Here is a 14,346-nt window from a genome sequence, read left to right on the forward strand (position 1 = left end):
ACCACCCACAGGATAGACATGGGGTCCACTACTGCCCACATGATTGGTATGGGGTGCACTACCGTCCACAGGATGGGAATGGGGTCCACTACTGCCTACAGGATGGCTATACGGTCACTACCACCCAAAGTATGGGTATGCGGTGCACTTCCGCCCGCAGGATGGGTATGGGGTCCACTACCACCCACAGGATGGGGTATGGGGTCCAATACCGCCCACAGGATGGGTATGGGGTCTATTACCGCTCACAGGATGGGTATAGGGTCCACTACCACCAACAGGATTAGCATATTGGGTCTTCTACTGCCCACAGGATGGGTGTGGGATTTATAATTATAATAAGCACTATTAGTTTATTATTACTTATTAAGTTTATTGTTACAACTTAATCATTATAATTAAGTACTTAATTTCATCTACATTGTTTCCTACTCTGTGCTTTAAATTTGCTCTGTATCTAGTGTTACCCAATCTTTATGTACTTAATCCAATCAACTATACCATTGTGATCATTGCTGTCTTCTTATATGTGCTAGCAATACGCTGTATTGTGCCTATTAATCTTTGTTAAATTACCATTCAAGCTGTCAGTGCAATCTATCTGAGCTACCTATATGCTTTAATATACATGCCCGATACGCTATGCGTACTAGTGGCTTTACAAGAATTTAATTATTATGCTATGTATCCTCACAATCCCAATGTACCGTCTTCTATATATAAATAAATAAATAAATAAATAAATAAACATTTAAATCTCTCTCATCTCATTTTTTTCTTGCAATGTACTTGTTATCATTTTATAAATTTTGTTAGTATTTACCTACTTAAAATTTTCTGTTAGATTAAGGATCTGCCCGAAACACTGCGCGTACTAGTGGCTTTACAAGAATGTAATCACTATGCTATGTATCCTCAATATCCCAATGAACCTTCTTGTATATATATACATAAATAAATAAATAGTTATTACACATAATATTGGTGCTTCCCAAATTAATATTATATACAATAGTGTATGCTTTGAAAATCATTGAAAATAAAAATGAGAATGGATTGTAGGAACGTCAACAGAATACAATGGTACATTAGGAATGTCTATGGGGTACACTAAAATCATATCAAAATCAAAATGTTTATTCAGGAAAAAATACATACATAGAAGATGAGTTACAAACATAATGTTTGATTTATAGATAGAGTTAGTACATATAATACCTAAAGTAACTAATACAACGTTTCCGGCAAAGTGTGGGGAGAAAAACCCCTTAGACTAAAGATTAATACTAACTGAGATTAAAGTATAAATTGTGTTGAAATAAGGAAAAAAGGGAGGAGTGGGGAACATGGCAGAAATCAGCAATTATACAACTTGGCCAACAAAGAGTATAGTTTGAAAATAGCAAGACATAGGTTGACATTTAAAGGGTAAAGTAAGTTACAAGGAGTTCATTAGAAATAGTATTTAGTTTTTCCAAAGTCAGGAGGCAAGTGCTCCTCCAAGGTCTGGAGGCAGGTGATACTCCAAGAACATAAAGCACCTGATACTTCAAAGACAGAAGGCAGGTATTGTTCCTAGGACAATTTCAGGTTCTCACAAATAACTGCACGGCTGCCATTGCAAAAAAAATCGAAGAAAAAATAATGATCTTCCTTGTACATCATCATGCAGTTTTGATCGATTCCTCCGTCGGGCTCCTGAATATTGTCATTAACGCCGTCACCCCAAAAGGGGGTTCCCATCTTGACCTGGGTACCATCAGTCCAGAAGAAAGATCCCTCGTGGCCTTCATCTCTCCCACCGACCCAGTAAGACAACTTAGCCAGACCTGGAGACATATTGAAGTACAGGTGAATTTGAAAGAAAGAAATTATTATGCTATAATACAGTTTTCAGGAACGACATAGGTCTTGAGCTGAAGAACTCACCGTTAGTGTGAAGGTACCTGACGAGGTAATACATGAAGGTGCCACAGTCAACCTTGACAATCTCGCCGCCCTTCTGCTGACAGTGACGTCTCATTGTTTCCCAAGTTCCCGTCAGTGCCGTCTCCACCAAGATACAGTGACCATACACGTCCACAAACGGTGCCATGCACTCCACGACCCCTGTGGGCGACAGAGCACACGACTCATGCAGATGAATATATTAGGCAACTATTATGTCGAGGCTTTCATATTCAATGAAACATTACTTAAGATTTTTAGTAGAATGTAGTTTGTCATGAAGGTCATGTCAAGCTTGTGCTCGGGTGAGGTAAGCTCTTAGCTAATGAGACCTATGAACTACAAGGTCAGGTGAACAAGGGAACTACAAATTGTTCGAATATTAACTCAGCTGGGACGGGCTCACCATAGCCTGTGCTACATGGACACTTCGTCCTGAGTAGCTAAATCTTTAACAACAACAACAACTTCCCAGCCTTCCGCTCCCTGTGCCAGGTAACTCCACTGCGGGCTCACCATAGCCCGTGCTACTTGCCCCGCTCCTGTGCCAGGTAAGTCCACTATGGGCTCACCATAGCCCCGTGCTACTTGCCCCGCTCCTGTGCCAGGTAAGTCCACTATGGGCTCACCATAGCCCCGTGCTACTTGCCCCGCTCCTGTGCCAGGTAAGTCCACTATGGGCTCACCATAGCCCGTGTTACTTGCCCCGCTCCTGTGCCAGGTAAGTCCACTATGGGCTCACCATAGCCCGTGCTACTTGCACCGCTCCTGTGCCAGGTAAGTCCACTACGGGCTCACCATAGCGCGTGCTACTTGGAAACCTATATTCCGAGTAGCTGAATCTAAAACAACACTTCAGCTGGACACCCTCATAAAGACTGTGCAGCAGTATCCTCCCCCGCGATAACATCTTGATGGTTAAATGCAACCTCAGAGCACTGAAAAAAAAAATTGTACCACTTACGGGCTATTCATGCCCGTGCCACCTCTTGGGTGGCTTAATCTTTATCAATCAATCAATCAATCGGAACTACAAGGTAAAGTGACCAAGGGATCTACAAGGTCAGGTGAACCAGGGGAACAGTTTTCGAATACGACATTTGCCTTCTCTTAATGCTAAAGAGGCCCATCAGACAAGTGAATATTTGATGTCAAATGAATTTACGTGTTCATCAATAGTGAACGCCCCGTAATATAGATGGCTTTAAGTGTGTGCAACTTCCTATGGTCAATGGTGGTTGCAATGATGAGCAGTTTTGAACTTCGTTGTGACGTTTTTGGATAATGCTGTTGATAGTGATGCTGTTTTATAACTTCTTTGTCTCTAATGGGGAACACTATTACCCTTACCAGAATCTTGGGGGAACACCATTACCCTCACCATTATATTATAAAACACGATAACCCTCACCATCATCTTGGGGAATACCATAATTCTCACCATCATATTAGGGAACACCATAACCCTCACTATCATTATGGGGGAACAGTATTACCCTTACCAGCATCTTGGGGAACACCATTAGCTTTAACAACGTTCTGCAAAGCCGCTATTTCTGGAAAGGGAAAACATATTATGTGATTAATTTCTGATTAAGATCTTGAAAGCGAAATATTTATAAAATTGACATTTATCAGTCAAGAAGAGTCGTTTAAAATCACTTTATTAAACAAAAAACTATTCATCTAGAAATTGTTAAAAAATCAGTATGTAAAAGTTTCAATAATACTCTAGAGCAGTGATCGTCAAACGGGTCGAGGCGCTTGACTCTCAGAAGAGGAATATCTGTTAAGAGGAGGAACTCTTAACTGAGAAAGAACGTACTCAGTATAATATATACATATCAAATGTAATGCTAATTCACAGTTAAGCAGTCCTTTAGTAATCTCTGGCTCCTCAGAGTGCTTCTACCACACCACACTAGCAAAGTGTACTAGAGAGGAGCCAGGTTGCACCATACCATCTTGTGAGTAGTTGACGTAAACAAATTAAGAACAAGTGTACAAACGCAAGAGCCACTCACCGGAGGTAATGTTTGATTGCAGGTCATTCAGCCACTCTCTTATTACTGAAATATAAACGACGAAAACAACATTACAATAACATGGTCGGTAATGAACAGAGGTATTAACAGTAGTTTATGTAGTCTTGGTCGCTTCTGTCTTATATCCTTCTGTTGTCTCCTAAACCTGCAATACCTGTGATCTCCTGAACCTTCAATGTATGTTATATCCTAAATGTTCGGTGTCTTTTATCTTAAAGATAACTTTGTGATCAGCTTAGGTTATAATGTTGACAAATTATTACGACTATTGAGAAGGAAATTGTAATTAAATAAGCAAGTAACTGACCAAGGTACTGACTAGAAAAGAATAATTTCATTTAAAGATATATAATCACTGAACTTCACTTCACCACCAGCTGTATCATCTAACTCAACTACACTTACCGCCACACCACACTCCAACACCACCACTATCATCTAACTCAACTACACTTACCGCCACACCACACCCCAACAACAACACTATCATCCAACTCAACTACACTTACCGCCATACCACACTCCAACACCAGCTTTATCATCCAACTGGATTACAATTTCCCCCACAGTAAACTTCAACAGCTCCTACGTGACTGTGAACCTGCTCCAGTAGTCTCCTTACCTCTGGTTCCGGAGTCGCGTTCAGCCAGCATGTTGGACATTGCCAGCTGGTTGAGGAGCAGCGTGTTGGATAGATCTTGAAGTGTCTGAATCTCTTGGGCAGCCGTCACCAGCGCCAGCACCGACAGCAGGATGGCTGAGAATGTTGCCATGGCGACCTCTCGGTGATCTTTGGGGAAGTGAGGCAGACACCCGTTGGTGCTTTATTTATACGCTCGCCCGCCGTGTACACACGCAGGCACGCGCACACACGCATGCACGCACGCACACACGCACGCACGCATACACACACACACACACACACACACACACACACACACACACACACACACACACACACACACACACACACACACACACACACACACACACACACACACACACACACACGCACACACACACACACACACACAAACCATACCTAGTTAAACTCAAGACAAAGTTAGAGAAGATTCAGCGGTGTGTCACCAGGCTCGTCCCGGAACTGAGAGGAATGAGCTACGAGGAAAGGCTAAAGGAGCTGAACCTCACATCCCTGGAAAACAGAAGAGTAAGGGGAGACATGATAACCACCTACAAAATTCTCAGGGGAATTGATAGGGTGGACAAAGACAAACTCTTCAGCACGGGTGGGACACGAACAAGGGGACACAGGTGGAAACTTAGTACCCAGTTGAGTCACAGAGACGTTAGAAAGAATTTTTCCAGTGTCAGAGTAGTTAATAAATGGACTGCACTAGGAAGTGATGTGGTGGAGGCTGACTCCATACACAGTTTCAAATGTAGATATGATAGAGCCCAGTAGGCTCAGGAATCTTTACACCAGTTGATTGACGGTTGAGAGGCGGGACCAAAGAGCCAAAGCTCAACCCCCGCAAGCACAATTAGGTGAGTACACACACACACACACACACACACACGCACACAAGCAACATACCAACACAATAAGAGGTGGTGTGGTGTAGCTCTGCTTGTAAGAAATGGCTGGGATTTTGAGGAGATGGTTATTCAGGGCTGTGAGGGTTTCAGTGACTACATATCAGGCACCATAGCAACTGGAGGACAGAAAATTATAGTAGTAGTTATATATAACCCCCCACCGAACAACAGAAGACCCAGACAGGAATATGATAGAAACAACATGGCCACTATTAATATAATAGAGAGAGCAGCTTCTGTGGCTTACAGGAACGGATCCAGACTACTAATCATGGGAGACTTCAACCACGGGAAGACAGATTGGGTGAACAGAGACCCACATGGTGGACAAGACACATGGAGAGCTAAGCTGTTGGACGTGGCAACAAGAAACTTTCAAAGTCAACACGTCAAGGGACCGACAAGAATGAGAGGAGTGGACGAACCAGCCTTGCTTGATCTGATATTTACCCTAAATGAGTCGTATATAAAAGAAGTTAAGTTGGAAGCCCCCTCTGGGAATCAATGATCATAGTGTATTGTGCTTTGAGTACTTGGTTGAGCTAGGAATTATCTCCCCAAAAAAAGAACTGGGAAACAAAGGGCTGGCGTACCGAAAAGGAAACTATGAGGAGATGAAAAAATTCCTTAGGGATATACAATGGGACACAGAACTCGGAACCAAGTCCGTACAAGACATGATGGACTAAGTCACCCAAAAGTATCAGGAGGCTGTAAGCAGGTTTGTCCCGGCTCGACAGAAAAAAACCGAGAAGCAAAAGAAGAATCGATGGTTTACTAGGGAATATATGAAAGCAAAGGAGCTGAACAAAAAAGCATGGAGGAACTTCCGTAATAACAGAACACCTGAAAGTATAGAGAGATACCAGAGAACCAGGAACGAGTATGTTAGTGTGAAAAGAGCAGCTGAGAAAAGATATGAAAATGATATAGCTAACAAAGCTAAGACCGAACTAAAACTACTACACAGTCACATCAGGAGGAAGACAACAGTGAAGGAACAGGCGATGAAACAATGATGGGTGAGGACAGGTGCACAGAGAATGACTAAGAGGTGTGTGAGGAACTCAACAAAAGGTTCCAGGAGGTCTTTACAATAGAACAAGGAAAACTCACGGCGCTAAGAGAGGTGGCAGCAAACCAAGCGACCTTGGAAAGGTTCGAAATTATAAGAGATGAGGTAAAGAAGCACCTATTGGAGCTGGACGTGATAAAAGCTGATTGGCTGGACGGAATCTCACCATGGGTATTGAAAGAGTGTGCAGGTACACTTTGTTTGCCACTCTCCATAGTGTATAGTAGATCACTGGAAACGGGTGACCTACCAGAACTATAGAAGACGGATAATGTAGCCCCAAAATACAAAAAGTGTATAGATTCCTGAGCCTATTGGGTGTAACTTCCATAGCTAGATGAGGAAGCAGTCCCCTGACGAAAAATAACTAAATATTGAGGTATCAGCAGAGGAAGTAAGAATACAACTAGCATCACTGGATGCAGCTAAAGCTACTGGGCCTGAAAGAGTATCACCATGGCTGTTATAAGAAGCATGACAGGCCCTCAATTTACCTCTAGCACTAATCTTTAATAAGTCACTTTCAAAGGAGGAATTGCCTAGCTGCTGAAAAAAGACAAATGTGGTGCCAATCTACTAGAAAGATAGAGAAGAGGCACTTAACTACTGACCAGTGTCACAAGCACCCTTGCAAAGTACTTGAAAGAATTATAAGGGTAAGACTAGTTGCACACCTAGAAAGAATTAGGTTTGTAAGTAAATAATAACATGGCTTTAGAGATGGGAAATCATGCCTGACGAACCTCCTGGAATTTTATGATTGGGTAACGAAAATAAGGCAAGACTGAGAAGTCTGGACAGATATTTTTGGACTGGAAAAAAGTCTTTTATACAATACCACTCAGGAGGTTAGTATACAAACCTGAGAGACAGGCGGGAGTAGACGAAAAAGCACCGTCATGGGTAAGGAAATACCTGACAGACAGGTGTCAGGGACTAAAAGTGAGATGCGAGGAGTCGGACTGGCGTAGAGTAACAATCGGGGTGCCTCAAGGATCGGTGCTGGGTCCTATACTATTCCTCATTTATGAAACTGACTTGACTGTAGGAGTTGACTCTTATATATCAATGTTTGCAGATGACGTAAAACTAATGAGGAGGGTTAAGACAGATGAGGATTGTAAGATTATCCCAGATGATTTGATCAGGGTTCCAGAGCTGGTCCGAGAAATGGCTGCTAGAGTTTAACACCAGCAAGTATAAGGTGATGGAAACAGGATCAGGAGCCTAGAGATCGAAAGGCCATTACATGATGAAGGGAAACTACCTTCCTATAACGAATAGAGAAAATAAACTTTGGAATGAACATAACACCAAACCTAATTCCAGAGAGACATATGAATAGTTAACGTCAGCCGCATACTCAACGCTGGCAAATATAAACTTATTTCAGCGCTTGCAAAAGTCTGAACAGCCTTCATGAACTTGAATAAAGAGGTTTTCAGATTGCTGTCCAAGAGCTCTTGGGCCTCTAGCGGGGTCTATGAGCTAGAGCTCGATCCAACAGGTACAACTAGCTGAGTACACTAACGCCCACACCTGTAGAAGCAGAAGCAAATGGCCAGAGTTTCTTTTACTCTGGTGTATCTGTTCACCTAACAATAAATAGGACCCTTGGAGTTCGACAGCTACTACGGGCTGCTTCCTGATGATGTGTCTGTGTGCACGTGTGTTAGAGAGAAATAAATATAGTAAATGTGATAGCTCGATAGAAAGGCGGGGTCCAAGAGCTAATAGCTCGATTCTGCAGGAATAAATAGTAAATACAATCTCACAAACATGTTACCTATTTAGAGTAGCTTCTACTCCTCTAAATCACTGGATGGAGTATAGCTGGCTGGCTGTGTGTGTGTGTGTGTGTGTGTGTGTGTGTGTGTGTGTGTGTGTGTGTGTGTGTGTGTGTGTGTGTGTGTGTGTGTGTGTCTGTGAGTGTGTGTGTGTGTACTCACCTAGTTGTACTCACCTAGTTGTGTTTGCGGGGTTGAGCTCTGGCTCTTTGGTCCCGCCTCTCAACCGTCAATCAACAGGTGTACAGATTCCTGAGCCTATTGGGCTCTATCATATCTACACTTGAAACTGTGTATGGAGTCAGCCTCCACCACATCATTTCCTAATACATTCTATTTGTCAACCACTCTGACACTAAAAAAGTTCTTTCTAATAAAGTTCTTTGTGTGTGTGTGTGTGTGTGTGTGTGTACTCACCTAGTTGTACTCACCTAGTTGTGTTTGCGGGGGTTGAGCTCTGGCTCTTTGGTCCCGCCTCTCAACCGTCAATCAACAGGTGTACAGATTCCTGAGCCTATCGGGCTCTGTCATATCTACACTTGAAACTGTGTATGGAGTCAGCCTCCACCACATCACCCCCTAATGCATTCCATTTGTCAACCACTCTGACACTAAAAAAGTTCTTTCTAATATCTCTGTGGCTCATTTGGGCACTCAGTTTCCACCTGTGTCCCCTTGTGCTTGTTCCCCTTGTGTTAAATAGACTGTCTTTATCTACCCTATCAATCCCTTTCAGAATCTTGAATGTGGTGATCATGTCCCCCCTAACTCTTCTGTCTTCCAGCGAAGTGAGGTTTAATTCCCGTAGTCTCTCCTCGTAGCTCATACCTCTCAGCTCGGGTACTAGTCTGGTGGCAAACCTTTGAACCTTTTCCAGTTTAGTCTTATCCTTGACTAGATATGGACTCCATGCTGGGGCTGCATACTCCAGGATTGGCCTGACATATGTGGTATACAAAGTTCTGAATGATTCTTTACACAAGTTTCTGAATGCCGTTCGTATGTTGGCCAGCCTGGCATATGCCGCTGATGTTATCCGCTTGATATGTGCTGCAGGAGACAGGTCTGGCGTGATATCAACCCCCAAGTCTTTTTCCTTCTCTGACTCCTGAAGAATTTCCTCTCCCAGATGATACCTTGTATCTGGCCTCCTGCTCCCTACACCCATCTTCATTACATTACATTTGGTTGGGTTAAACTCTAACAACCATTTGTTCGACCATTCCTTCAGCTTGTCTAGGTCTTCTTGAAGCCTCAAACAGTCCTCTTCTGTTTTAATCCTTCTCATAATTTTAGCATCGTCCGCAAACATTGAGAGAAATGAATCGATACCCTCCGGGAGATCATTTACATATATCAGAAACAAGATAGGACCGAGTACAGAGCCCTGTGGGACTCCACTGGTGACTTCACGCCAATCGGAGGTTTCACCCCTCACCGTAACTCTCTGCTTCCTATTGCTTAGATACTCCCTTATCCACTGGAGCACCTTACCAGCTACACCTGCCTGTCTCTCCAGCTTATGTACCAGCCTCTTATGCGGTACTGTGTCAAAGGCTTTCCGACAATCCAAGAAAATGCAGTCCGCCCAGCCCTCTCTTTCTTGCTTAATCTGTGTCACCTGATCGTAGAATTCTATCAAGCCTGTAAGGCAAGATTTACCCTCCCTGAATCCATGTTGGCGATTTGTCACGAAGTCCCTTCTCTCCAGATGTGTTACCAGGTTTTTTCTCACGATCTTCTCCATCACCTTGCATGGTATACAAGTCAAGGACACTGGCCTGTAGTTCAGTGCCTCTTGTCTGTCGCCCTTTTTGTATATTGGGACCACATTCGCCGTCTTCCATATTTCTGGTAGGTCTCCCGTCTCTAGTGACTTACTATACACTATGGAGAGTGGCAAGCAAAGTGCCTCTGCACACTCTTTCAGTACCCATGGTGAGATCCCATCTGGACCAACAGCCTTTCTAACATCCAGATCCAGCAGGTGTCTCTTGACCTCCTCTCTCGTAATTTCGAACTCCTCCAAGGCCGCCTGGTTTACCTCCCTTTCTCCTAGCACAGTGACCTCACCCTGTTCTATTGTGAAGACCTCCTGGAACCTCTTGTTGAGTTCCTCACACACCTCTCTGTCATTCTCTGTATACCTGTCCTCGCCTGTTCTAAGTTTCAGTACCTGTTCTTTCACTGTTGTTTTCCTTCTGATATGACTGTGGAGTAGCTTTGGTTCAGTCTTGGCTTTGTTTGCTATATCATTTAAAAAAAATTTCTCTGCTTCTCTTCTCACCCTGACGTACTCATTCCTGGTTCTCTGGTATCTCTCTCTGCTTTCTGGTGTTCTGTTATTCCGGAAGTTCCTCCACGCCTTTTTGTTCAGTTTCTTCGCTTCGATACATGCCCTATTATACCATGGATTCTTCTGTTGCTTCTCGGATTTTTCCCTTTGGGCCGGGATGAACCTGTTTACTGCCTCCTGACACTTTTGGGTAACATAGTCCATCATACCCTGTACAGACTTGTCTCTGAGGTTTGTGTCCCAAGGTATTTCACTTAGGAAACTTCTCATCTGTTCATAATTCCCCTTTCGGTATGCCAGCCTTTTGATTCCTAGTTCTTTTTTGGGGGAGATAAGTCCTAGCTCTACCAAGTACTCAAAGTTCAATACACTGTGGTCACTCATTCCCAAGGGCGCTTCCATCTTAACTTCCCTTATATCCCATTCATTTAGGGTAAATATCAAATCAAGCATTGCTGGTTCATCTTCTCCTCTCATTCTTGTTGGTTCTTTGGTGTGCTGGCTTAGAAAGTTTCTTGTTGCCACGTCCAGCAGCTTAGCTCTCCATGTTTCTGGTCCTCCATGTGGGTCTCTGTTCTTCCAATCTATCTTCCCATGGTTGAAGTCTCCCATAATTAGTAATCCATATCCATTCCTGCTAGCAACAGAAGCTGCTCTTTCTATTATGTTAATGGTGGCCATGTTGTTTCTATCATATTCCTGTCTAGGTCTTCTGTCATTTGGTGGTGGATTATATATGACTGCGACTATAATTTTTTTCCCTCCATTTGTTACAGTACCTGCTATGTAGTCACTGAAACCTTCACAGCCCTGAATATCCATCTCCTCAAAATCCCAGCCTTTTCTTACCAGCAGAGCTACACCACCCCCACCTCTTCCTTCCCTCTCTTTCCTCATAATATAATAGTTCTGTGGGAACACTGCATTTGTTATCGTTTTCGTGATCTTTGTTTCTGTGAGGGCTATTATGTCTGGGTTTTCCTCTAGTACCAGTTCTCCAAGCTCATTTGCTTTATTTGTAATTCCATCTATGTTAGTGTACATCGCTTTGAGGCTCACTTTCTTCTGTCCCTTCTCAAATCGCCTCCTTGGTGAGTGTTCTGCTGGTGGGGGAGGCTGTTCCATGGTTGTGAGGACCTGTGAGGTGGATAACAGGGTCTCAGAGGATACTGGGATGAGGGGCGGGGGATCCAGTGAAGGGGGAGGGACAGGGAGGGTATGGGGTGAAAGGGGAGGGAGGACGGGAAGGAAAGGGGGGGAGGGAGGACTCGGGAGGAGGGGAGGGGTAGAAGGGTGGGGATTGGGTGTGGGGGGAGGGAGATTTGGCTGAACATTTGAGTGGGGGCAGGGAGGGTTTGGGGTAGAGGGGTTTTCTATGCAGAGGAGGGAGGCGGGGTTGTCCTCCCTTCTGGTGTTACTGGGTAGCTGGTTGTGGGTTCCCCCCTCGCCTCTGGGGGTGTTGTGCTGGGAGCTGTAACTTCCTGGTTTTCCCCTCTCGCCCTGCGGCTCTTCCTTGCTTCTGCCGCCACGGCTCTCTCCTCCCTTGTCATGTCTCTCTGGAGGAATACATTTTTTAATTTTCCCACGTTTTTCAGGGAGCTCTTCCTTGATAGGATCTTCTCTTTTGTGTTCTCGTTTGCAAACACTATCTTTATCATTCGGTCTCGGTCTTTGTTGTACCGGCCTAGCCTGAAAACCTTCTCAATGCTATGCTCAGCCCCTTCCATGTCTAGTGCCTTTAGTACTTCATTCACTGCTGCTTTGTCCTTGTCATTCCACTCTGTCCTATTAGATCCTTCCTGCTCCTTAATACCCACAGCAACCACTGATCTGTTCCTTTCCAGCAGTTGGCTAGTGGAGCGTGCCGCCTCCTGCGAGGTGGCTGCTTTCATGGCCACCTCCATCACTGTGTGTGTGTGTGTGTGTGTGTGTGTGTGTGTGTGTGTGTGTGTGTGTGTGTGTGTGTGTGTGTGTGTGTGTATTTTCAACTTATCTACTTGCAATTGAAAATATTAGATGTATCAAGTGAAAGAAAACGTGCCCAAACGGCTCCGTCCAGCTTTGGAATTGGATGATCCATATGTAACATGACCATTGGACCTGAAATGGACGAGTGATAGTTTGCGCACAGATGATCACTCCCTCTATAGCGGCTGGCATTTTCATGTCAATATACATATCCACTTAAGTACACGTGAAATATTTCGTATTTATTAATGGATATAATTCATATGGTGTCAATATAATACAATATGGTGTCTCTCTGAGCAACATCAAGTACCATCTGCAGGATGGGTATAGTGTGTCTCTGTAACTCCTTCCACTACCACCTGCAGGATGGGTATAGTGTGCTCCTGTAACCCCTTCCACTACCACCTGCAGGATGGGTATAGTGTGTCCCTGTAACCCTTCCACTATCACCTGCAGGATGGATATAGTGTGCTCCTGTAACCCCTTCCACTACCACCTGCAGGATGGGTATAGTGTGCCCCTGTAACCCTTCAACTACCACCTGCAGGAGGGTATAGTGTGCCCCTGTAACCCTTCCACTACCACCTGCAGGAGGGTATAGTGTGTCCCTGTAACCCTTCCACTACCACCAGCAGGATGGGTATAGTGTGCCCCTGTAACCCTTCCACTACCACCTGCAGGAGGGTATAGTGTGCCCCTGTAACCCTTCCACTACCACCTGCAGGATGGGTATAGTGTGCCCCTGTAACCCTTCCACTACCACCAGCAGGATGGGTATAGTGTGCCCCTGTAACCCTTCCACTACCACCTGCAAGATGGGTATAGTGTGCCCCTGTAACCCTTTAACTACCACCAGCAGGATGGGTATAGTGTGCCCCTTTAACCCTTCCACTACCACCAGCAGGATGGGTATAGTGTGCCTCTGTACCACTTCCACTACCACCTGCAGGATGGGTATAGTGTGCCCCTGTAACTCTTCCACTACCACCTGCAGGATGGGTATAGTGTGCCCCTGTAACCCTTCCACTACCACCTGCAGGATGGGTATAGTGTGCTTCTGTAACCATTCCACTACCAACTGCAGGATGGGTATAGTGTGCCCCTGTAACCCTTCCACTACCACCAGCAGGATGGGTATAGTGAGCCCCTGTAACCCTTCCACTACCACCTGCAGGATGGGTATAGTGTGCCCCTGTAACCCTTCCACTACCACCTACAGGATGGGTATATAGTGTGCCTCTATAACCCTTCACCTACCACCTGCAGGATGGATATAGTGTGCCCTGTAACCCTTCCACTACCACCTGCAGGAGGGTATAGTGTGCTCCTGTAACCCTTCCACTACCACCTGCAGGATGGGTATAGTGTGCCCCTGTAACCCTTCCACTACCACCTGCAGGATGGGTATAGTGTGCCTCTGTAACCCTTCCACTACCACCTGCAGGATGGGTATAGTGTGTCTCTGTAACCCTTTCACTACCACCAGCAGGATGGGTATAGTGTGCCCCTTTAACCCTTCCACTACCACCTGCAGGATGGGTATAGTGTGCCTCTGTAACCCTTTCACTACCACCTGCAGAATGGGTATAGTGTGTCTCTGTAACCCTTTCACTACCACCAGCAGGATGGGTATAGTGTGCCCCTGTAACCCTTCCACTACCACCA

General features: G+C 44.7%; 1 protein-coding gene across 3 annotated transcripts; it reads right to left on the bottom strand.

Annotated features, from left to right (window-relative positions):
* Positions 1–1,121: 1,121 nt before the first annotated feature.
* On the bottom strand, positions 1,122–4,808 carry LOC123750192 (hepatic lectin-like). Of its 3 annotated transcripts, none has more exons than XM_069314758.1 (5): positions 4,615–4,808; positions 3,972–4,016; positions 3,450–3,503; positions 1,930–2,109; positions 1,122–1,829 (listed from the first exon to the last, which is right to left on the bottom strand). In XM_069314758.1, exons 1-5 carry the CDS (start codon positions 4,763–4,765, stop codon positions 1,576–1,578), a joined length of 684 nt encoding a protein of 227 aa, XP_069170859.1. In that variant the 5' UTR covers positions 4,766–4,808; the 3' UTR covers positions 1,122–1,575. The 3 variants fall into 3 exon arrangements, with proteins under 3 accessions (XP_069170859.1, XP_045588270.1, XP_069170860.1); XM_045732314.2 differs by having other exon boundaries at positions 3,444–3,503; XM_069314759.1 differs by lacking the exon at positions 3,450–3,503.
* Between the last annotated feature and the right edge of the window lie 9,538 nt (positions 4,809–14,346).

Source organism: Procambarus clarkii, chromosome 80 (genome assembly GCF_040958095.1).
Source record: "Procambarus clarkii isolate CNS0578487 chromosome 80, FALCON_Pclarkii_2.0, whole genome shotgun sequence".
Classification (NCBI taxonomy): Eukaryota; Metazoa; Arthropoda; class Malacostraca; order Decapoda; family Cambaridae; genus Procambarus; species Procambarus clarkii.

What these genes read in the sequence shown, in the direction of transcription:
- LOC123750192 (XM_045732314.2), bottom strand. Translation starts at nt 4,765, where the DNA reads ATGGCAACATTCTCAGCCATCCTGCTGTCGGTGCTGGCGCTGGTGACG. An exon ending in ACGCGACTCCGGAACCAGAG is followed by an intron (nt 4,017 to 4,614) that starts GTAAGGAGACTA and finishes TTTATATTTCAG; the next exon opens with TAATAAGAGAGTGGCTGAAT. An exon ending in GCAATCAAACATTACCTCCG is followed by an intron (nt 3,504 to 3,971) that starts GTGAGTGGCTCT and finishes TTCCCTTTCCAG; the next exon opens with AAATAGCGGCTTTGCAGAAC.